Below are 26715 nucleotides of genomic sequence, written 5' to 3'. Positions count from 1 at the left end.
ATGGAAAAGAATATAAGATTGCTAGTCATAACAGGACTGTCAAGACAGGGGCAATTTAAGATGTTAATGAATTTCAAAGACTTACTTAAACATTCCAGGTAATTTTATATATTTAAAAGAGTAATATCGAGAAGACAGCCAAATTAAGGGCACCAACAATTCTAGAAACACCTGCAATCTCCAGGTTCATCATTCAACTAAAACTCATTATAATAAATTATAACCATAAAAACATTATGCAAATTATATGCGTTTCTATGCATAACTAACGATTAACGCACATCATAATAACAAAAGTGATGACTTGAAAAATACATATCATGGATATTAGTATTCAACTATTTCAGCCATCAGTAAGGAAGACAGAACTTGCTGATTCAAATAATACATCCGAGTATAAGTTCAAGTAAATTCCTCATACTTCATATTTCCATGAAAATAAATTATGTATCATTGTGGGCAAATGATATATAACTAAAGGCATCAGGGAAGAAAATCCACACTAAAGTATGCTAGAAATAATTATGCTATTATTTTCTATCCAAGGTTTCATTCTGTCCTACCTCTTGTTCTTCTCTGACCTCTCTTCTGAACTTGGATCGTGATATAATTCATTATCATTGGTGTTTGCATGAAGCGATGAACGAGGTGATGTTCTCAGAAGCTTTGCACTGTTTCCAGATGTCATGACAATGTTATTATTGTTACTGCTACTATTATTGTTAATTAAAGTTTGTGATTTTCGCCGTTGTACCAGTCGCTGCTGATGGATTACTTCTGGTTTCTTCTTTGTGTTAGGGCGGACTGATCGAAGAAGACGGGGTCGAAATGGTGTTGCTTTCCTCCTACCTCTCGTGGCTATCCTTTTCCCAGAGGCTGAAAATAATTATTATTCAATAATGATTTGGATAACAAAAGATAAATCTGCATCAATAAATAACTGTAGCTTATTTCAGTCCTGAACAAGTTTTAATATTTTCTTGGCAATTTACAATTCAGTCAGGAACTGGCTTCAGTCTTGATAGTGTATTCTTAACATTTAGAGAGAAGGATAAAGGAGAGGAGAGGGAAGGAGACGAGAGGAAGAGGCGAGGAATGGAGAAGAGGGGAGGCGAGGAAGATGAGAGGAAGAGGGGAGGAGAGGAAGAGGAGAGTGGAGAAAGAGAAGAGAGGGAGAGGAAGAGATGGGAATGGAGAGGGGAGGGGAGGGGAAGAGAGGAGAGAGGAGGCGAGGCAAGGCGAGGGAAGAGAGAATGGAATGAAAGGTGGGTTAAATTATGCTACAGTCACACGTAATTTCATACTGCAACTGCAAAACTTGCATGTTGTATTCTTGGCTTGGCGTTTCGAGAGCCCAACTCAGGACAGATAAATGCACTTAGACAATTTTCGCATATATAGAGCACGCAACTGGGTAATGTAAGCCTAAATTCAACAGGTAGTAATCGTGTATCCGATGCTGACAAATGGGGCCATCTTGACTCAGTCCTGACAGAGCCAGGTCCCATCCCCATACTAGTACCTGATAAGTTCCAGAGACATAAATTCTTTCTGTATCATCATTGGAAACAGTGTTACTGGACACTTTAAATTATACATTTACCAAACCGTTAACCAATATACTTACGAACTCTAAATCATATAATTATTTTATGTCCTTCTTGAATAGAATATTTCTGAAACTGTGAAGTGTTAAATTATTCCGCGAAAAAAAAATCGTATTAGCTCTAATCAATTATTATGAAACTGTAAGTCTTCAATTTCGCATACTATAATTTTACTATAGGTTTTCATTTTGAAATTAGGTATTTGATTTCTAATTTTGAGCCATTTCTTGTAATACCTCCTTATTACCAATTGTTGTTAGTAAATGTATTTAATTCGCAAATTTTATGTCATCTCTTAATATAGCTAATTATTGCTTTTAAAATAATGTGTTTAATAGCCATTTTATTTTTATTTATACATATTTCTTCCTATAACCACTACAGGTTGCCATTGACAAAGAGTACCATGATACAATAAATATAGAGTAAATGCCTTGAGGCTTAATGAAACATATTTTTGTTGTTACTGTGAAAAATAACAAATTGAAATAGATTGAAACACAAAATAATATACGAAGTAACGTCAAGAAGATGTGAATTAAAGTCATGGTCCATATATATGCCTAAAAATAGCTATTGATCCTTTGCGTGTTTGTTTTTAAAATAATGTGTTTAATCTGTAACTGCAGTCAATGTATTGTTATTAGCATCTCTTTATTGTTAACTACTGTTTTAAAAAGAATGTGTTTAATTTGTAATTTTAAGTCATTTTTCTATTACTGTATTCCTTTACTGACTACATGTGTTTCTAAATCTTTTGTATTGCCCCTACTATTATATATTGCCCTTCAAGAATTTCGTTATTCGTTAGTTGTAAGTCATTACTTGTGTTATACTTTAATAATTATTGTAAATTGTTCCTGAATCATGTATGTAACTTGTAATCATAAATCACTGCTTGTAATATCCTTTTATTACTCTTAACTGTTTCATTGTTCATGAATTAAGTATTAATTTGAAACAAAATCAAACTTTGCTTTATCAGTCAACTATTGATTATCTTTTTAAAGTCGTGTATTTACTTTGAAATGGCTGGACATTCTTGCATATCTTTTGCATTGATTATTCCTCAAACATCTCATTAATCTTTAACAGGAGCCATTCTTTCACTAATGTGCATGCTTCTACATAATTCATGTGAATTGTAACTGTGACCACCAGTGGCGTAGCGTCAATGTAAGCTAAAAAGCTTAGCTTCCCCAGTTAATAATAATTTCATAATAAACCTGCAGTTTATGGAGAAAATTATTTATTAATTTTAATAGAATTTATATTTACGTGTTAAATATTGCGATGCAGCAGCCCAGGATGATTTGTGATGCAGCAGTAAACAAGAAGCCTGCACACACCAGCTTCCAAGCAGACCGGTTTCTTCTGTGTAATCCACCCCGCAGATTTTCCATCCCTTTCTAACTAAGCTACCCTAGTCGCAAGGCTCGCAAAGAAGCTAGCTTTAACATTTAAAATAAGTAGTTTCAGAGTTATCCCTTTTCGTCAGTTGTGTTCAGTTGAAGTGTTAGTGTGCATTGTGGCTGACACTAATTTACTTGAATTTTTTTAGGACAATTGTATTATCAAGACCGACTTACGAACAAAAGTGTGATTTAAAAAACAAATGACTGACTCCCTTGCTGTCAATGAAGGATACAACCAAAAGACAGACGCATACTTACGTAATGATACTAATATTGTGATTTCTCTAAGTATGACAGGGAGTGAGCTAATGTTATACGTATACGTGTCTATTTGTTAAGAGATATGTGTAAACCGTGAAATCGTATTTTATTATGTATCATTTGAGGTCATGCCTTATTGGTGTTACTTACGATGTTCCAACCAATCTTCGACTGCTGACTTGAAATTGACTACTATTTATTTTAAGACTGTATTTTTGTAATACGTTTTCTCATATTGCATGAAACACAACTTGAGTTAGCTTCCCCTGCTCAAAATTTCATGCTACGCCACTGGTGACCACTATTTTGTATTATCACTTTACTATTGTTTATTGGTTATAAAATATGTATTTTGATGCCAACTATAACCCTAATACACCTCAGGGTGAAATAGGGTTTATTACATTGGATAATAATAATAAAAAAAAAAAACAGGAGCGGCCCATCCTTATGTGCTACAGTGCTACAGCACAATGATAATTTTTGTTCAAATAATGTCATACCATATTATTTGTTCTGTCATTTGACAATTTCCCATGGTTATGTTCATGACACGTTATAGAGTGTTTAGTCTTTGCTCTTCACTCTTTGGTGCCTCAGAGAGTACGTTGTGCTACTCAGAACTCCACATGAGAATGTAGACAAATATGCGCATGTCTGAAGCTGAAATCACTACTCTGCTAGTCAGCTTCAGCACGAAACAGCTTGGAGATTGCAAATGTAAAGCGTAACGAAAGAATGCCTGCTCGTGGAAGAACTCGGAACTATGTATTTACAATGTATCTGGTAATTCAAGTATCCGACTGCTGCTGCCATCTACTTGTTTGAGGTTCCTCCTGAATCAGCCAGCAAGAGACGAAAAATGGAATCCCAGAAAAGTATGAAGCCAAGGAAGTATGTGACCGTATAATTCAGGAAGCTACTCACCGTTTCCAGTCTTTAAGCTACCTAGACACAACAAAATTGTTAAACAGCAAAATTTTTTACATTTTTCGCATAATTTTCCTGAACACGAACTTGAAGTTGCTGTCAACAGCTATATTATACTGAACAAAAAAGTGTTAAAGACACATCTTTGAGTTCTATACAGAAGATCCGACTTCTGAAATATAGATGGCTGTTCAATTGTTACAATACATAGTCTCTGTGAAGTAACGAAGTTGTTAAATATTTTGGTTACAACACTAATGACCACTGCTGAGCCAGAAAGATGTTTTTCTTGCTTGAAACGCATAAAAACCTTTTTAAGGATCACTATATCCCAGGATCATCTCATTGCTCTTACAATACTGTAAATAGAAGAGAGTGTGATGTCCAAGATGGAGAGGTTTAACATCAGGGTAAATGACAAGTTCTGCAGTAGAAAGGAACATCGTATGGACTTCATATTTCGTCATTAGGCGAGTCTCAAATTAATATAAATACATATAAGTGTATACAGTAGGCTGATATAGAGATTGTAGCACACTCATTATTTTGACCACCAGCCACTACTGATTGGAAACCTGTACTACCTCCAACACCTCATATAAGTGTATGTTTAACTACTAGAGATGATAGATGAAATGAGGCAAAATATAATTTCGGAATATATATTCTTTCATAAATTATCCTACTTTATTCACGCAAGATATTCTTCTCTATGTTAATATTAAATTATATAATTTCAGTGTAGCTGTAATTAATTTTAGTTCCTATTTCATTTTATTTTCTACATTTCTCTTATATCAATATTTTATATTATATTATGTAATTTCACTGTAGCTGTAATTTAAATTTTAGATTCTATTTAATTTTATTTTCTATATTCCTCTTATATTAATAATATATCTGAACTGCGACCAAACACAAGTGCTGCTCATTCGATCTTCAAATTTTATTAATATTACTGTATTCTCTTTTTTATATTGATTGTATTATTTTATTTCTATTTCTACAGTTGTAATTATTTTCTGTATTCTGTATATATAAGTCATAAATAATAATTAATTAGTTTTTATGAAAATATCTGTGAAGAACAAAATGGGTTCAGGAAAGGAAGGTCTTGTCCGGATGGTTACTTTACATTAAAACTACTACTTGAAAAACACAAAGAATTCAATATTGAAATGCACATTGCATTTGTAGACTTCAAAAAAGCTTTTGGTAAAGTGAACAGAAACAAATTACTGCAGTTTTAGCTGAAGATAAAGTTTCATAACAATATATCCAAAATATATATGTAATTTCAAAACTATTAGACTGCAAAGAAATAAATAATGGAGTAAGACAAGGCTGTGAATTATCACCAGGTCTCTTCATTATTTGTACCATAAAACAGGGTGAATAGGAATGCACGAGTGAATAGGATCGAATTTTTACTATTTTTTATTTCTTTGTGTGAAAGAGTAAATATAATAATAAAAGTGTTTATGTTTTTATTCGTAAATAAACACTCTTATGATTATATTTAATCTTTGACACCTAGGCACCATGGACAATGTTACACCTAAACAAGAAATCATCACAATGGACTGTACAAAATTGGCACAAAGTTATATTCACAGACGAATGCTAAATATGCCTTGTGCCAGATAATCATCGAAAAGTGTATGGAGAGAACCAGGTAATACTGCACGAGTCAAACACCCCTACAATCGAATGCAGCAAGGTGGCAGGTCAGTGATGTTTTGGGTTGGCATTATGTGGGGTCGCCAGACACAATTGGTGTCAATCCAAAGAATGCTGAGAGCTCCACAGTATAGGAACAACATTCTTCAAGCCATAGTAGCACTATTTAATCAGCACTTCGGAGAAGGATTCATGTTTATGGACAATAACTCCAGAGTCCATCGTGCGGCTGTCATCAATGACTTCTTTAATCATGAAGGAATTGCCAAGGCTTGAACGGTCTGCATGTTCTCCAGACATGAATCCAACTGAGCATGTGTGGAGTCAACTCAAGAGAGCCATTCATGCGCGCCCTGACCCCCCCATGCAATCTCGAAGACCTATGCAGAGTTGCTGTTGAAGAATGGGACAGAATAGATCAACTGTTGATAAATGTGCTGCTAGACAGTATGCAAAGAAGAGTCCAAGCATTAATCAATGTAAGAGGAAGCACTACACTCTATTGAAGTTGCTAGGATAGAGATTTGGTACTCCAGCCAATACTCAATTTTCATTTGGCCATCCACACCATTGTTATAATTTTGTCAACAACTATTATTTTTTATCAATAACTGTTAAAAATAAATACATATTCATTCCTTACCTTTCCTTGGTCTTGTCTTTTATTGAAGGTCTGGTTGACTGGTGATGCAATACTTTTTTTGATGTGTATTAACAACAAATAAAAAATATATTTATTAACATTTTTAAAAGCTTTAAATTACTTTCGACTAATATCTTTTAAAACTATAAATAAACATTACGTTTCTTTAAGACTTGCCCTTCCAAAGTATGAATCAATTTAAACTCAGTTACAATTGAAGGTAGATGTAACAGGTTTTGTTTCAGATCTCCTCATATAACATGGCAAGTACAGTCAACTCTGGATATAGTGAACTCGGTTATAGTAAACATTCGGCTATAGTGAACCTAAATCATTGGTTCCGACCCACATACGAGGGGGATCCAGGAAATAACGACCGTTTTGTTGTAATAATTAAAAAAAATATATTTATTTGAAAAAACAAAGTCTGTTACATAACTGAAGCGTCCTTTACTTCTCCACATAATCACCACCTACATTTAAACATTTGTCATATCTGTTCACTAGTTTTAGAATTCCCGTGTTATACTCCTCTGCCGCCAGTTCATTAAGCCAGGTGTTCACTGTCTTCTTCAACTCTTCATCACTTCCAAAATGCGTACCACCCAGAAAGTCTTTCAGCTTAGTGAAAAGGTGAAAATCGCTAGGAGCAAGGTCTGGACTATAGGGCGGATGATCAAAGATTTCCCAACCGAATTGATCCAGCAATTCTCGAGTTGAAGCAGCAGTGTGCGGGCGGGCGTTGTCGTGAAGAAGCACAACTCCTCTCGAAAGCATTCCTCGCCTCTCGTTTTGGATGGCTCGCCGTAGTTTTCGTAAAGTCTCACAATAACGATTTGCATTGACTGTAGTGCCTTTTGGCATGAAATCCAGCAAAAGAACACCTTTGCGATCCCAAAAGACAGTAGCCATGACTTTTTGTGTTGAGAGAGTCTGTTTGAATTTTCTCGGTTTCTTGGGTGATGAGGGATGATGCCACTGACGTGATTGGCGCTTGGTCTCTGGGTGTTGTGAGACACCCAGGTCTCATCACCAGTCACAATTTGATCAAGAAAGGCGTCTCCATCTGTGTGATATCGCATCAAGAATGTCAATGCTGAGGCCATTCTCTGAGTTTTGTGTTGGTCACTTAGTTGCCGTGGAACCCATTGTGCACAGATTTGGTGGTAGCCAAGATGTTGCGACACAATTTCACCAAGCAAAGAACGAGAAATGTCAGGAAAGGCAATATGCAATTCGTCTAGTGATGTGCGCCTGTCTAGCAAGATTCTGTCGTTCACTTTAGTCTTCAGGTCTTCTGTGATGAGTGATGGGCGTCCAGGTCGAGTTTCATCGTGGACATTTGTTCGCCCATTGTTGAACATTTCGCACCATTTTCTCACATTTCTTTCATTCATTACACTATCACCATACACTTCATTCAATTGCCGGTAAATTTCTGCAGGTTTCAAATGTCGGGCATTCAAAAATCGAATCACACTCCTCACCTCACAGTCGGCGGGATTATCAATCATGTCGTTCATTTTGAAGTAACACAAAATGCACAATGGCGACTTGTTGCAACCAGTACTCACAACATAATGAGAACAGATGTTAAGGAAGCCAGTTGACCTTCAAACAAGGAAGGGGAGTCAGCTGCGCGGCGGGTATGCGCGAACGGTCGTTATTTCCTGGATCCCCCTCGTACATTAAAAAGTACATTAATATTTCTGCTTATAGCGAACCCTCGCTTCGGACAAATTCTTATTTGAAGTCAGACCTTCTTGTATAAAATTGAAATAATGTGTTGAGAACAACATTCTAAGTTTCTTACTCCTTTAGTCGAAGGACAAAGGTAGGATTAGTGATTCCTAGACAATGAGCTGTATTGTAAATCCAGGCAACGCGTGACGACCTTGCCTCACTCCACCGTCGAAGGGTTGACATTCTGTTCTTTGGCACTCTACTGTTATTTCTAATTCTCCACCGTCAAAGGGTTGCCTTTTGTCCTCAGAAACATTTCCATTATGACTGATAGCATAAAAACAACGGAAACTAAAATTGCATTGTTTTATTAAAAGGGGACGGACATTATGTCCACAGCATAAATGAAGATAAGATTTCGATGGCTTTCAAACTCCATCAACCCTCACTCAGTTTCCATTAAGTGACCTGGGAAATTCCAAGGCTCAGTACGCAGTCACATCATACAGCGTTTGTCATTTCTACCTGATCTAGTGTTCCAACTGTGAATGTACTGTATAAAAATGTCGAAGCTTAAAGTGTTTTCTTTGGAAGATAATGTGAATATTGTAAGTGACATTGAACGTGGGCTTTCGCAAGCAACATAGTTTAAGTAAATCAAGTGTTGTTGTTCTTGTTGTTGTTTTCTAATGCCAGGCGTTTGACAATAAAGTCATTTGACCTCTTGCACTCCAATATTTTTCAAAGATATTATCATGACCAGCCACTGAAGCACAGATTTTGAGGTGTTCCAAATCCATTTCTTGGTTTGAGTTGCACAATGGACAGTTAGGGGACTAAATGCAGCCACAGACGATTTTCGTGTAAATCGGGAATTAACTGTGAATTTTGATGCAGAGAGTTCCATTTTTTCCCTTGCGATTGTGTTATCAAATTTTGTTTGTTGAAGTCTAAGTATGTAGATTTAATAAATCTTTTCACAGAGTAATACGTAGATTTAGTAACAGGTTTGTAAGTAGCAGTGCTGCCCTTCTTTGCTAAAGCATCCGCATTCTCGTTTCCTAGGATTCCACAATGGGATGGTATCCATTGGAATACAATTCTTTTATTGAGTGATATTAATTGAGAGAGCATTTTATTTATTGCTGCTGTTTGAGATGAAGGTGTGTGTTTAGAGACTATTGATAGAATAGCTGCTTTGGAGTCTGACAATATAACTGCATTCTTAAATTTATTGATGTGGCATAGAAGATTCCTGAGACTTTCACTTATTGCAATGATTTCACCATCAAAACTTGCTGTTCCATATGCAAGAGAACTATAAAGTGAGAAGAGACAGCACGTAACACCTGCACCGGCACCTTGTTCTCTGGAGATCAAGGATCCGTCGGTGTATAAATGAAGCCAGTTTTGTGGAGGGTACCTAATATTAATTGTCTCTAAAGACAACTGTTTCAGTATTTCAGTGTTTACTTCTGATTTCAGTATTTCTTCTGTCAAATTTAGATTATATTCTATATTTAATAGAGTTAAAGGGTTTGGTTTAATTTTTAAGTTTTCTTTTAAATTCGGGATATTGATTTTCTGTTTTAATTCTTGAACAATGGATATGAAACTTTTTTGAGTTTTCAATCTACAAGTGTGAGTAACAGTATACAGTATAATCCATTCCACAAAAATGAAATATTTTATTTTCTTGTTCACAATTTCATTCATTTATGTCATTTAAGGTTAGGGGAGAGACACTTAAGATATAGTGAACGAAATATGCAAGTCCGCAGAGGTTCACTATATCCGGAATTGACTGTACTTAAATGTATTAGAAACAATACTTTATCAAGGTATTGACAAAACTAAGTGTAACAAACCAAACAGATCTGATCGCAATAATGATGTTTATAAAGGATGAAAATGAATGTAAGTAAATGTGTCCCACATAAAATAAGCTACAGACTTGCAAGCAAAGAAGGAAGGGAATAGAGCTTCGGTATTCATAACCTCTAACGAAATGGGTAACCAACATTACTCCATCAGTCTGGATAGTGCAGTCAGTATAGCGCTGGCCTTCTGTGTTCGAGGTTGCGCGTTCGATCGCAGCCCAGGTCAATCACATTTAAGTGTGCTCAAATGCGACAGGTTCATATCGGTAGATTTACTGGCATGTAAAAGAACTCCTGCGGGACAAAATTCCGGCACACCAACAATGTTGATATAACCTTAGCAGTTGCGAGCGTCGTTAAATAAACCATAATTTAAAAAAAAAAAAAAAAAAAAAAAAACATTACTCCTGTGAAAAAGACCTCTGTCCTCTTTTACCAGGATTGAACCCAAAATGAACCCAGATCATTTCAGTTCGTAGCTAATCACGATTAACAGAGCCAACTCAGATCAAGGGTAGAGATTTATTACCTAAATTTAGAATATAGAGTAAGAAATTCACGTTGACCATGAATAAGATTTTAGGACGCAATTTCCAGATAATGATGAAAGAAGAAATTTAGTTGTACCTGGAGGATATAAGGATGTTGACTGGGAGCGTTTGCGAGTGGAGATCCCAGCCAGGTTCAGCAGAGCATCAGCTCCTTCTTCAATTTTGCGTTGTTCTTCATAATCAGATGGAGGCAGAGAAGAGTTACGTTTAACATCAGAATCTTCCATCGCCACATCATCATAATGGTATGCAGCATGCGTACTGTGAATTGAAGAACAGTGGAACTTTATACAGGTAAAAGTTATCTATCATTACACAATTAATGTCAAAAAAGATAATGAATAAACAACTACTTTCAGTGAAATTCTATAGTGTTTATTAGAGGAACACAATAAAGATAAAAACATTTCGGAATACGATAAATATGAAAATTTAAACTCATATTTAAGAGATAAGTTAAAACGAGGCTACAACACATGCTGATGGAATGGAACAAAGAGTTACTGAGAAAAGGAATGCGGATTAATGCCAACAAGACTAAAGTAATGTGAATCTCTAAGAAAGACAGACAGGGAAAAGAATTTAATATTGAATGTGAAGGACAAAACCTGGAGAGAGTGGAAAGTTTTAAATATTTGGGAACAATAATATCTAGTGATGGAAGAGTAGATCAAGAAATATTGAACAGGGTAAAGAAAGCAACATCAGCATACTATCAAATAAGTAATACAATAGTTGGGGGGGGGGGGGGAAAAAACCCACTAAGACTAAAATACAGCAGATATATAATTCAATAATTAAACCTATAATACAATATAGTACCGAAGCTTAACATTCTTAGATAAATAACGAAGTAAAGTAACAGCAGTGGAAATGAAATATCTTAGAAGAGCTGTAGGAAAGACCAGAAGAGATGGGATAAGGAATGACAGGATAAGAGAAGAAGTTAAAATGAGAAAAGCATTAACAGAGGTGATTAATGAAAGGCAGTTGAAATGGTTTTCGCATGCATATCATATGGGAGAGGAAAGGAAGGTTAAACAGGTGATGGAAATGAGAGTGGAAGGAAGAAAAAGAAGAGGAAGACCAAGGATTAAATGGGAGGATACAATAGAAAGAATAGGCCAACAGAAAGGAAAAACAATGGTAGAGATGAAGAGAATGTGTAGAGACTGGGAAAAATGGATGAAATGGACGGAGAGAGGCGAACCTGACACTTAGCAGCAGAAGGGACTGAAGAAGAAGAAGAAGAAGAAGAAGAAGAAGAAGAAGAAGAGTTACAACGAAATATTAGCCTACTTCTGTTAGCTTCGTAATTTACAAGCAACTAAAAAGGTAAAATTAAAGTTGTCATGATGACTGAACAGCGTTAGACACACTGACCAGCCAAAAAAAGAAAAAGGAGAAGAAGAAGAAGAAGAAGAAGAAGAAGGAACACTTTGAAATCTTCAGTACAAACTAAATCAATTGTACATTCATCAACAGTTATGGTAAAAAATTTTTATCTGCGTCAATTTTAAACTTCTAGAATACAAAAACTTTAGGTTAAACTTTAATAGCAATGTCTGCTACATAATAACATTAAAAACTTTGTTTCTGAGCACAAGATGTTAAACTGAAGATCTAGGGAAAAAAATGAATAATGCAAAATTTATGAGTCCATTGTTGCGTTTTCCATTTGATCTAAGACAGCCATTTTGAGTTTTTATCAAATATGCCTCTCTCATCTCATGAAATAGCAGCTGTAGTGGCATTGGTGAAAATGGCCACAGTCTTCGACATGTTGCCTGGACTTGAATGCAACCCACTCTATGGTGCAAAAGGCACTGCATCACTTTTGGGAAACTGAGCAGTACACTAGGATTTTACAATTCATTTTTGATTTTCCGATAAGTCAATTACAACATTATGAAATATATTTATTTAAAATTTTCAATCATGTGACTTATCATTCTTATTACATATTAACATTTGCTAATGTTAACAGAAATGAAAGTATAAACGTTTTCGCCTATATGGCATTATCAGATACATAGTTGTTTTATGATATCTAACATAAGTACAACATAGAATGTATTCACTTTTGTAATGAAATATTGAGTTATATATTGTGTAACAGTAAGAAGTAAAGTCAAGTCATAAGTTGCATGTAATGATAGCTGTATATAGTTATAGGGGATATGTTGATTTCAATTTAATTTGCATTCGAATTTACTAATCTGCGAAAATTTTGAAATTGTTAACTGCCTTCCATTTGAGGTAGCCCAGAAGAACTCAGTATATTCTTTTACATGAATTTTACAATATTAAATGTTTACATAAGTTTGTTGACAGAAAATTAAAATAAACATATATGAATTAATAAGATTGTCCGTCTCCAATGGATTCCAGCACACTGTGGAGTCATGGGGAATGAAACCGCAGACACACTTGCCAAGAAAGGCACAACAATAAAACAAAAATCTAAATTTAATTTCTCATATTCCTCAATAAAACGCTTGATCACTACAAAATTTTCTTATTTACAAGAAATAGAATCAAATGCTAAAGACAAAAAATGGATTACACTACTTTCCAACCCAGATATAATCCCCCAGAGACCAAGGAAAACAGCAGTTGCAGCCTTCAGACTATTGACAAATCATGACTGTCTAGCAAGTCATCTCTAAAGAATAGGTATCTCAGCTTCACCCACATGTGTCCTGTGTAACGATCCAGCAGAAATGAATGAAGACCACTTGAAGACCTGTGAAGCATTAAGATCAGAAGAAACTACAGTTCAAAAGTATTGGAAAGCACGACTGCTAATGGATACATTGCCAAATGCAAGGCACTAGACAACAACAACAACAACAACAACAACATATATGAATTATAAAGTGAAGAAAAAGAAATTAAACAGAGTGAATATGATGACTCAAAATTTGGCAAGAGCGTTTCAAAACTGAAGTTATGATGTCAGTAATAAGTGTCAGTGGTAGTTCAAAAGTCTTCCTGAAGCTTTCAAAGAACTTGGGAATCACACCACGAGCTCCAATAAGAAGAATAAATGTTGATCTTTTCTTGACTGTCATCCTCCGGCTGGCTACTCCCCGTTTCAATCCTTATGGTAGGATCAATTATATAACCTTTCTTGGTAGTCTGGGAATACGCTATGATGTCAATATGTCTAGAGGGGCCATTAGTAGCAAGGCAAAAGACTTCCTCTTCTACATGGTATATTTATACATAGAACTCATGTTACAATATTTTGTAACACGTGTTTATTAACACTGTTAAAAATTAAAATTGATAAAATATAAAATATCGTCTTACTTATTCATATATTTTGAAATTTAAATCTATATCAATAATATCTACATTAATGTTCTTATATGAAATTTAAATCTATATCAAATTTCAACATATATGTATAAGTATGACAATATTTTATATTTTATCAATTTTAACTTTTAACAGCATTAATAAACACATGTAACAAAATACTTTTTTTTAAACACTCTGTATATATATATAAATTAATGTGAGAATGAAGACTGTTAGTAAAATGCCTCTGCAGTTCTACATTCATATCTGCTCACCTATCATCTGAGTCTGAACCTTCTTCAAAAGCTTCGTCAGGTGAAGAGGTTGGCAATGCTGGTTGTGCAGCAGCTATTGTAGGACCAGCACTATATGTATGGTCCTCGCTGGGAGAGGTTGTGATAACAGGTATCATCTGATCCCTTCTACCCATGTCCTACAACAATTGTACACTACGATAATACAAAAATAGCAATAATAACAATAACAATCAACAAAGAGAATAATCTCACTTGCTAGCATTAGGAGTGATACAAGAAAATTCAGGCTACACTGGTACGGGATGCAATGGGAGAGATTAGGTTACATTATAAGAATTTTAAACTTAGTGTTAGTTTTCAATAACGTATTTCACAGGGATTTATACGCACTTGAAGATTCTCTTGTCTTTTGTATATTCCACATTATTGTAAGCCATAATATGTCATGTTGATCACACAACCTGAAGTCCTGCTACGTATAGATATCTAATGTAAGGAACAAGCTACAATTCAATCCATGAAACAGCTAATTCTTCGATGCTATAATGTGTATGATATAACATTACTTTTTCTAACTTCTTTTAATAAATGTTACCGTAATTTTTGTATTATACATAGACCGGGGATTTCATGTACTAAAAATTGCCAAAATATGCATGCAACTATGCATTAAAAACTTACAAATAAGCTGACTATGGAATGTATTTGTGCTGTTTTAATGAGAGATTCAGATAACTTATAACTATACTTTTACTTCTAAAAAAATTTTGACGACAAATATCAAATAATTTCACTTGTGTTAATGCAACTGCTTTTCATTTAGTTTAAATGGCAATGAACTATGAAAGTAACTTACAGATTTTCTTTTGTGAAGGAATCTCTTTTTTCTAGTGTTGTGGGATTTAATCGATTAATCTGACTGATTAATCGATCAATTTCTGTTGTAAGATTAATTGATCAAAAATATTTAATCAAATGATCGAGTCAATTAAAATTAATTGGTTGTACTTGATATTAATTATTTTCTTATGCAAACTCAGGCTAAAAATTCCGACAATATTCGTCTCCCAGAAATTACTTACTTCAAAGCACAACAGTACCGTTATTTTGTAACTAGTATAGGACAGATCTTCGCATAAACACTCCAGAAAGAGATTAAGATATGAGGGCAGTGACCTGGTCTACCTCTATTGAAAGTCGAAACACAATGCGAAAACCTTGTTAAGTTTTATAGTATTCCAAGAAAACTTCCACCTTGTTGTCAGCTCGTCTTCCTAGCATATGAAATACATACTTTTCTGAAATTTGCTCCCTCACCCCTTAATCATGGATACACTGTGTGCAAATGAGACAGTATCTACCTTCTTCTCTTTCTAAAATTTTGTAATCTGATTACAATAGGGACCAGTCTGCTGTTTTCACCACTGCAATTTCTTTACTGAGTTTCTAGATAAAGCTTGTGTATTTAGTTTGCTAAAGAAAAAAAATCAGATTTCTGTGAAAAGTGAAAACTCCATTATGTCATATGAGAATTTGAAAGGTAAACTTGGTTAAACGTTTGGATTTAAATTGAGCGATCTTGGAGAGTGCTTGACAGAAAAAAGTTCTTTCATGTTTAGTGATGGAGAAACATTGTTAGTAAACATAGAGCAGCCCTTAATTCGGAGCATATGAAAGCACTCACATGTTTAAAATCATGGATGAAGCAGTTTTAACTAGGGGAGTCTTCATATTTTTTTTAATTTTTGTTTGTCTCAAAAATTCCCAGAGAAATTGACACAATAAATTATAAGTCTATATAATAAATATGTTGGTAAATTAAATAGTATTGTTTTGTAATATAACGATACAATATAAACAGATATACAACATTTTACACTCATGCTTATTACTGAACACATTAAATTTAACAATAATTATGTATTACAGTATATTATAACTTTTTCAAATCAATCCAAGCTCGATTTATTTATCGATTAATTTATTAAATTCAAATAGTTAATCGATTAAATATTTTGTTTGATCGACAGCACTACTTTTTTCATTTGATACAAGTCTTTATGCTGAAAATGAACGTTCAACTTCACAAGCTGTAACTGGGGCAAACTTGACCCTTGTAAGATTCCCTGTACTTAGTTCAGAGTTCATCTGCCCCTTCAATAAAGATGCCACTTTCTGGAAATGACTGAAGCCATTATTTTTCTGGCACACTGTGATGAATTTTTTAGATAATTTCAATTTCAGCCTCTCCTCTGCATCTTCAACTACTGCCAAGAGTCAAGGAGAGATAGACCCCTGGTCTCCAGTTTTTCAATGGTCTTAGACAGAAACGAGTAGTATGCTGCCAGGAATTCCAGGCTCTCCTACAGACCAGGCAAACCAGCGTCCTGCCCTCTATAGGAATTTGCCAGAATGTAAGATCTGATTATCCATACTCATCCATTTCTGAACTGTGAATAAGCTACTCCCTTTCGTCTTCTTGGGGGATGGCTCAAACCAAACGCATAAACAACCAAACATATTGGAATGTTTGGCCATCCCATAAGTCACAAATTCCTGGAACGTGTTTGTGATTGATGATCAACCCTCACTTCAAGGAACTTTTTAATGTTCCATTGTAAACATTTATGGGGGGGGGGGGGGGGAAACGGAAAAATAGGCAATTACAGTATAAGCAATATCAAATTAAACTATGCATCACCAACATTGTTGACATATGCACAATATGCAATATAAAATTGGTCTTATTCGATCATTTTCAATTGAAATGCAAAGATACATGTATACTTCTTAAATATATGTATCAATAAAAATATGCATTTTTATGCAAATTCTCGCTCTAATTATAGAGCAATTCTATATATGATTTGTTCAATATGTTTAATTCATAAAACAATAGCAGCTCTAATTCAACTAGAACTACAAAAAATGAATATTAAATTATGAAAAAGCCATTCAGGAAATGAGTTTCATTTTTTTATAATTTCACATGTTACAATACACACCTGAGTGTTTTTGGAAGCCCTGGTCTTCTTACGTGGATTTCGTACATCCAGCAGACGTGTTTGACCAACCCCTTCTAATTGTTCAGGTCGTTTATACCACTCTACTGTAAGGGAATTACGACAGAATATCAACTATTAAGACCAGGAATAACAGATAAAGGCTAGCATAAAGTTCTGAATTTTCACAGAATAATTCAACTGCAAATGTATGAAAGTTCAGAAAATCCAGACACAAAATTTTTATCATATGCTTTATGTCTGTCATTCTATGTAACACGTAACACACTATATTACATAAAAGAAAAAAAAAGGTAATTTTTAAAACTGAACTTGAAGATCTTGATAATTACCATAACCTATTGATCTAGTATATCAACTAAACACTAATTAAAAATTCTCCCAATTATAAAAGAACACAGAGACAAATGAACTGGGGAAGGAGACGGGAACGTTATACAAAATTTGGAGAGATAGCAATGTGGGGAGAAAAAAAAGTTGGAATTCATATCCAACGCACTTTTCGGTTCACAATTTCACTAAATTCTGTAACGATAATAACGGTAAATAACCACTATAGTGAAAAGAATTCAAAAAGGTCATATCTGCTCAGGTCTTGGAATCTCAATGCCAGTTGAGATTACTGTCTTGTTGAAAGTTGTACACATGAGCTCTATAAACTCTTTAAAGAATCAGATATTGTAGCAACCATAAAAATCAAGAGACTACAATGAGTCGGGCATGTGTTGCAGGCGGATGATAGAACTATTAAGAAAGTGTTTGGCACTAATCCGGAAGGAACAAGGAAAACTGGAAGACCAAGGTTGAGATGGGAAGATGATGTGAGAAAGGACATACAAATACTGGGAATAAGGAACTGGAGAAGAACGGCTCTGTTGAGAGAGGAATGGAGAAAGCTTCTACAGAAGGCCAGGGCTCACACAGGGCTGTCATGCCATTGTTGATTGATTTATTGATTGATTGAAAGTTATACAGGCAGAAGTGTATTATTTGCCAAATCTTCTGTATTTTAAAAATTATTGCAGTCAAAGAAACATATTTAGAACACAATGTATATAGTTTAACTATCACTACTTCTCATTTGATCAGAGATGGTGAAAATGTTCACTTCTACCCATTTATTTTTTGCAGCATTCATTACTTCCACCTTGCTTCATAGTCCTAGTCCTAGTTATTTATACCATCCCAGCATTATAAACAGGTTGTTACTACATCGAAAATCGTGCATAATTGGCTTATTATAGCACACGTGCCGGTAAAAGCAATGACGTATTTGCTATGACGTAATACCGAAACGTTTGCTATCTTGGTTATTGCTTCTACGCGTGATAAAACAAGAAATGAAATGCAGGACAGAAGGTACCGGTAACGTATCATTTCACTGGGATTATCCCCTTCATCTTTCTCAGACACTAGTTAACCGTAGTAGTTGATGAAACATCGTAAAATAAAAAAAATAACTATTTATTATTTGTTGATAATTTAAATTCGTGCAATCAAAAGTACTGCAGACTGCCCATCTCTTCAATGTGACATTGATGCAATTGCAAAATTGTCTGAAGATGATGGCATGAAATTAATGTTTCGGAGACTAATGTCATAAACTTTTCGAGAAATTAAAAAATTAGAATGTTGGGTCTAATATGGTATAGAATCTTTACTTTTTCTATACCAGTTTCACTTTTACTACTTTACTTCACATTAGTGAGAACTTAACTCGAATATGTATGTAGTCTGCATTTATATTACAACTGATTAGAGTAAATTAGGAAGAAAATTCATATCGTTATGTTCATACAGATTTCTGCCCAGTGATTCGAGTAACAGTTACGAAAAAAATGTGATTATTTCAAATGTCACAGTTTACATTCCAGATACCAACAACAACTTGATATTCTATTTTCTTTTATTCTAAGTTCTCAAGGCTGGTTCACAATAAACCGGGAACGGAAACGACGAGAACGAGAACGGAAATAATGTCAAAATAAATGCATTTAAATGTGAGCAATCACAATAGTTAATTGTGAATGCTCACATTTCAATAAATTTATTTTAACAATATTCTGTTCTCGTTATTGTTGTAGTTTCCATTCCTGGTTTATTGTGAACCAGGCTTTAATGGTGATATAACCTGCAAGTCTTTCATACACAATGTTAGCCGTTGTGTTCCTATGAAAGGTATGAAAACTGTCAAACATTTGTATGACAGAAATTCTAAATCTCTTTTCCCTATATATAGATGCATTAAAACTGCCTATTTGATTCATTATAGACTTATACTTTACATAATTGCAAAATATTTACCATAAATTATTTTTATTATTATTGTTGCGTTATTTCTAATCATTGTGCTATCCAATTATTGGCTAATCACTGCTAGTTAGCACATTAATACTAATTATAAATAAATACATAAATAAATTTATCACAGCCATCATAGTCCTAGGCGTTGTCGTCATTGCACACCCAATGGATGTTAATGATATTGTGAGTTGAGTGAATTCTGGTTACCGAAAGTGATGATAGATAAAAAATGATCACATTAACTAGAGTCTGGTTGTCTCTTTACAAGCTTATAAGTATTGGTAATGAAATTTTTCTGTGGGAATGGAAGATGGAAAATAGAAAAATGAAAACTGCCAACCACAAGGGAGAAGGCAGCTTGAAAAAGAGAAATAGAGAAGTCAGAATAAATGAGACATGTAAATGGAAAAGGCTGAAAGTGCCAAAACTTGAGAACGTAGTTTTGCATCTGAAAACAGGTGAAAATGACGTCGCCAACAATGTGGGATATTATAGAAATTCCATAAGGTATTGGTTTAGTTTCTAGAGCGAGTGATAGGTAGAGCTGAGGTTGAAGTCACTGTGAGTGAAACCCGGGTAAGGGTGAATGTCCAAGCATCGCAGTGTGCGTCTAGTGTACTGTTTACTTTGCTGGGACTCGCTGTGAACGTGTTTGTATTCTGAGTCTAAGATCACTTGTCTATCAAATAAATGAACCTAGATCATCCTGTTAGTAAAGTGACTGTTGAAAATTCGTCAATAGGCGAGACAGAACGGAAAACTATGTAACAAGCTCAGGGAAACAAACTGAAAGTAAACAACCACTGCTACAACAAGCCACCTGTTCATGTATGTATGCATGTAAAGATCTTGCACCTGAACAGAAGAAGCTGTTGTGATATTCTACAAAGTTAGTGAAAACCTAAAAGTAAATTATTTACTGAATCAAATACACATGCAAAATGTGGGTCGTAGGTGTCATGGAAAATATGATGATCCAGCAGAGAGTAGGTGTCAGTATACATTTTCATACATGATATTAAATGTCTCGGGTAAAAATGTACAGATATACTCTAACACTTTCAAGGACATATTTGCAATTCTACACATCCCTGTCTCTCATAAGAACACTCCTGTCATTAAAACATACACAAGTTTGGATCTTACAAATGTGTGAACGAAAACAGATGTTCTCAACAAAAGAAAAAACTTAACTCACTTCCTGATTTACAAAACTTGCCAAAGTTTCAGTTTGTTTCCCAAATCAGCACCAAAAAGGCCAAAGATCTACTGAAGGTGATAAACTACCTTGAGAAAGTAGAAGACAAACAATTCTACCAGAAACTTCTCTCAAAATCCAAAAAGAAGGGACACTGAGTCACTTTCAGGAACAAAGTTGTAGCGCGCCTTGTCGAAGGACATTCGTCGCTCTCGTCAAAAAAAAACTTGATAGGGTCTGCCACTGAGAATGTAGATATTCCATTATTTAATTTACTTTGTGCCTGAGGATGTACATAATGATTATTGTATAACCTATGTCAGAACAAGCAGATATCACTATTAGTTTATTTTGTGCCACGAGAGTAGTTGTGTTGTTTTTTTGTTTTAAAACAGGCAGTATTAGAGTGCGTCTGCACTTTGTTCTTCTCAAGTCACAAATAAATAACATAAAAATATTTAACACTGTTTTCTCTTTGTACCTTGAACTTTTATCCTTTCATAAGTAGCCAGGTGGTACTTACACCATTCTCCAGGTTTATGAACAAAGAAATTTCCCCTTTATCCATGCATTCTCCTTACAAAATAAAGAAAATGAAATGATAAGAAGGTAATATTATGTAAAATTTTACAATTTAGACCAAGCTTTTTTTTCAATAATTTAAACTAAAAAATGCTAGCTTTAAACAGTTTTATGTGATTTCTACAAGTTCTTATTTGTGGCACTCTCAGCCTTTTCCATTTGCATGCCTCAAATATACGTGTAATCCTTGATAGATGATGATAACTAAGAAAAGAAGAAGAAGAAGAAGAAGAAGAAGAGGAGGAGGAAGATGATGAGAAGGAAGATGAGAACCAGAAGAATTAGAAACATATAATGTTTACCTTTTTTAGGAGTGAGCATGCGTGGACCATGTTTTAGGGCTAGCATTGCAGCAGCAGCATCCACATCATCCAAAGAATCGGCGTCATCTGTTGTAGTGGTGTCACTATCAGCAGCCATGTCCCTGCTTCTCAAACCCTCAACTCCTGATGCAGCAAGGCGTCGACTGAGGTATGGGAACAGGTCAGGATTTGGAAGCCGACTGCTAGATTTAATGACCACGAACTCATTGCGTCCAACTGGACCTGAAGGGCTGAAAACCCCACATTTTAATAGCATCTCATCATTACACCAATCCACAATGCTGCATTTCTTAAAATGTCAATGTAAATTTTGGCCCGAGATTCTATAATAACTTCATTAAAAAACATTCAAAATTAGCATCTTTCAATAATAAACTATTAAAAAAGCAAGCACTTCAACTGATTTTTAGTATAACGCGCACACACGCACACGCACACGCACACGCACACGCACACACACACACACACACACACACACACACACACACACACACACACACACACACACACACACACACAGGGTGATTCAAAAGTCGCGCAACATAGGACATCTCCATTGTTAGTGCAAGTACAAAAAATAATTTTAAATAAATGTTTTAGATATTTATATGTGTAGTTCATGTGCAAAATTTAAAGAAAATCGTAAGAGCTATTTTTGAGAAAATTGCAACAAACATGTTCGCGTTACAAGTACAGTACCAGTTTGGTTAGGGAAAACACATCCAAAACTTAGGTGCCACATCTCTGGAGGGTACGAAACTTAAATTAGAAATATGGCATTCATGTTCATTGCCAAACAAAAATATCTTCCTAAAAATTGTCCTTGTTTATATATCTAAAAATCAGTTCTAAACCTATTGCTTCTCCTTCAGTTTTCTAATGCCACTGCTACTGCTATGTTTTTAACAAATAATGGCTTCATAACGAATCTTGCCCTAAAACTGAGCCCATCATTAGATCTGAACAGCAACAGACGAATAACAAAAAAAAATTAATAAAATAGAATAAAATGAATAGCTGCCAGTAATAACTGTAAGATTACGAAATTAAAGCTTGAATAAAGATTATCGAAAAATTGAGTAATCATGTCACGTGATACCATAGGCTACTGTTTTTAATGCTGAGTACACTTGAAAATCAGGTTTTAAAGTTTCATTGCCTAAAGTATTAACTAAAAAGAACAATATCTAACACGCAATTTAAACATTTAAGCTTAACCACAAACACACTAGACAGTGATAAGAAACAAAGAGAATCAAATGTAGCTATTAATAAGCTGAAGGACTCAGCACCTGGTGAAGTGAAAAACCGTAACTTTATGTTAAAAAATGCACCACAAGAATTTCTGGAAATTATGTTTACTTCTTTCAACATAATTTGGGTAACTGAAAAAGTCTTACCCATTACAAATTTTTGCACTCTTTAGTTCTGTTGGAAATTGATTTATGGTGCTCTCTTCATTCCAGGTAAAATAATTGTTATTAATTAGAAATTTCTGTAAATAATACGTAATAAGTATTCAATAATGTTGGCATCGTCAGAAATTCGTTAAAATGCATGTATAACACTAATACAGATAATAATAATAATAATAATAATAATAATAATAATAATAATAATAATAATAATACAGTAATATATCATTATTATATCACACTATATGCTGATAGTGATAGAACACAATACTTATTAATTATAGGGGTTGCAAAAAGAATGAAATGGATTTCATAACCTCTCTAACTCAAATCCCATACTCACCTTCCCATGGTACAACCTGGTTTTAACAAACGAAGCTCTGGGGACCGAGTCACAGCAGTATTAACAGTCCCATCAAAAAAATTTAGGAAATGGCATTTCAGCATGTTGACCTCCCATGGCATGCATAAGTGTCCCGTAAGTGGTGAAGAGGGGATATGGTCAGTGAAGTTATTTGACACTCTTCCTGGCTAAGAAACATGGACCGGCTAACCAATGGCAGGTGTGGAGGTTGCATGTAGATGACATAACCACCATAACAAAATATGGTGCCTATACCTGGTACGTTGCAACATTCCACTTTACAGTTGTTATTTGGGTTGGCAACATTTGAGGGAACCCAAGAGTTGGAACTTAAAACTGAGATGATTCTTCCGACGCTGGGTGGAATCCGGTGTGGCTTAGTGGATAAAGCGTCAGCACGTAGAGCTGAAAACCCGGGTTCAAATCCCGGCACTGGAGAGAATTTTTCTCCGTTCCATTACTCTTTCATCGTATGATAACGCAGAATATCTGCATGGAAATAACATATGTACTTCGGTACATTATAATAATATATATGATATGCGTAAATCACTTCGTGATTTAAGACGGTGCTTATTGTCGGATCCCGGCCAACTAGTCACTCATTACGAGTGCACCTCAGCACATGTGTGGACTTCGGTCCTAGGTTCATAGATATCTATGACGTAGTGCAGAGGGCGGCCACTAGAGGGAACCCAAGAGTTGGAACTTAAAACTGAGATGATTCTTCCGACGCCGGGGTGGAATCCGGTGTGGCTTAGTGGATAAAGCGTCAGCACGTAGAGCTGAAAACCCGGGTTCAAATCCCGGCGCTGGAGAGAATTTTTCTCCGTTCCATTACTCTTTCATCGTAACATTTGAAAGGTTCAGAGTCATAGTGGGCCAAGCGCCATTTATTAAAAATGGAGAAAGCAAGGGTTAAAGTTAAGTGAATACCATAGTTTAATGAAGATTGATATATCATTTAGTTTTAATGTGTATACTTTATATTGCTTGCTATATGTGTCCATTGAATTATGGTAATAACTTCATTTTAACCCTTGTTTTCTACGGTTTTAGTAAATAGTGCTTGGCCCACTATGGTTCTGAACCCCTCATTTGTTCACTTAGAATGAAAGTCAATAAAATGTAATTATTCTTTTTCCTCAAACTAAGTAATTTCCATCTTAACTTTATTGTTTTTTTTTTTTTCACTTATTAAAGACTATCCCACATTTTTCCAATAATTGCTTTGAGTAGATAACTATTATATTGATATAAAAATTTTCAAAAGTAGGGGTCCATGGCATCGTGCTTTAGAAAAACGAGATCCGTAGTTCCTAGCTAATCAGAAATCACTGAGCTAAATAAACAATTGATTCGTCTTCTATTCTTTATAGTTTGTAAAGCATTAATATCATTAAAAGCTTTCTGTAACCACCTGTATGTTAATCATTAGTAAATTTGACTTTATTAGTAATTAGCAATTCCAGAACAACTGGATTTGTACTAAAAATCGTATACAATTTTATTTATGTTCAAAGTGAATTCAACTGGAAACCTTTTGGTTGTATCATTTTATGTATGTTTCCGTCGAAGTTCAATAGAATTCTGTAGAAATCACATTTTAGATATAAAAGATAGTAAAATTACACATTTCCTGCTTTACTTGTAAGTTATTTGAATAGTTTAGGTTTAATAGAATCACATCTTAGGACACAGATCTGTTTCTTATTGATCTATTCTTACCTGTTAACTTGAACCCTATTTGTCACCATTGATACTCTATCAACAGTAGTGTAAGGATGGAAAGGAGCTTTCTGTAGTGCCTGCATTAAATTTGGACGATACAGTGGGTCCACCATCCATAATGAACCCTTGCCTAAATTCTGCAAGAGAAATGTGATTATGTCACTTTAGAAGACACATCATGAAATTACATTCGATTATATAAAATTATAACTACTACAGGTTTTGTGCCATAAACTAAGAAGGAAGTTTCTGGATATAAAACTTCCACTGATAAGAACTTTTGTATAATTTTTTTTTAACTTTTCTACACAAAAAATTTTCATGCTAAAGAAGATGCCATTTAAGACAGCTTCACTAGGACTAACCAATTATATATATAGTATATTATGTAAGATTATTGTTGTTGTTGTTATTATATTATTGTTATTATTATTATTATTATTATTATTATTATTATTATTAATCTATTTCTTAAATAATGCACTTAACATTATTAAAATTCATAAATAATCCTTCTTATATTCCAATTAAAAGTAAAAGAAAATTTAACAGTAAAACTTTCAATCTAACAGAAATGAGTATCAGGAATATTTATTTCCTTCGTGGTAAAGGCAGCAAACACATAGAACTGACACCCTTAATGGCATTAATGCCAGCTGTCTCTACAGATGAAAGCATCAACCTCCCTCTATCCTGTGGACTTTTATCCTGTAATGGGGAAGACTTTACTTGACTTGAAATAAAAGTTTTACATAAGCTAATAACCAAAATATTCTCTCCAACCATAATAAAATCACTTTCATAACCAAATATAGGCAGAGGCAGATTTACCTATGCAGCCATAGACTGTACTTCATCCCATAATGTCTGACAGGAGAAGTAAACATTGCCGACAACAGAGGAGAGAAGTATAATTGCTATTCAACCAATGGCAGAGATCTCATTCCATGTTTATCTTGAAGTTGTGTGGTGGTGGAACACTTCAGACCACCCAACTTCAAGACAAATATGGAATGAGACCTCTGCCATTGGTTAAATAGCAATTATACTCTCTCATTCTCTGCAGGAATGTTTGCATCTCCTGTCAGACATTATGGAACAAAGTATAGTAGCGATGGGGGTTTTAAAGGGGTGGCATATTTCTATTATATTTTTAATTTTATCAATATTTTATGTGTTTTTTTTAATAATTGTGCTTAAAAGTTGACAAAAATTATGATTTTTTTCCGTCATTTTATTAACAATTTACAGCATATCCCTGCTTATTCTAAAACTATATATGCAGGTATTATACTCCGCGTCACCAGAATGTGCATCTGAAGGTCAAATGCAATATTCTCTGCCACTTCCCTGCAATTCTTAAAATTTCATGCGCCATTGCGAATGGGAGTGTTATCTCTACCCCAAACCATGCATGCCTTGAATCAGTATAGGTCAGGAGGAAAACGCGGAAATTTTACTTGAAGCAAGTAAAGTGATAGGGTTGGAAGTAAATCCCGAAAAGACTAAGTATATGATTATGTCTCGTGACCAGAATTATGTACGAAATGGAAATATAAAAA

General features: G+C 34.6%; 1 protein-coding gene across 2 annotated transcripts in view; it reads right to left on the bottom strand.

Moving 5' to 3' along the window:
* Positions 1 to 231: 231 nt before the first annotated feature.
* The window catches only part of LOC138701401 (forkhead box protein N3-like), a 208491-nt gene continuing 182007 nt past the window's right edge, over positions 232 to 26715 (bottom strand). For both annotated transcript variants that reach the window (XM_069828260.1, XM_069828259.1), the window contains 6 exons: positions 25151 to 25290; positions 21623 to 21873; positions 17219 to 17322; positions 14232 to 14389; positions 10727 to 10911; positions 232 to 876 (listed from right to left, as the gene is read on the bottom strand). In XM_069828260.1, coding sequence (XP_069684361.1) covers positions 560 to 876; positions 10727 to 10911; positions 14232 to 14389; positions 17219 to 17322; positions 21623 to 21873; positions 25151 to 25290 — 1155 coding nt within the window. In that variant the 3' untranslated portion in view covers positions 232 to 559. The remainder of the gene's footprint in view (positions 877 to 10726; positions 10912 to 14231; positions 14390 to 17218; positions 17323 to 21622; positions 21874 to 25150; positions 25291 to 26715) is intronic.

The sequence above is a fragment of the Periplaneta americana genome, chromosome 6, assembly GCF_040183065.1.
Source record: "Periplaneta americana isolate PAMFEO1 chromosome 6, P.americana_PAMFEO1_priV1, whole genome shotgun sequence".
NCBI classification, from domain to species: domain Eukaryota; kingdom Metazoa; phylum Arthropoda; class Insecta; order Blattodea; family Blattidae; genus Periplaneta; species Periplaneta americana.
Note: the sequence above shows the minus strand (reverse complement) of the source record. Positions and strands in the feature narration are given on the sequence as shown.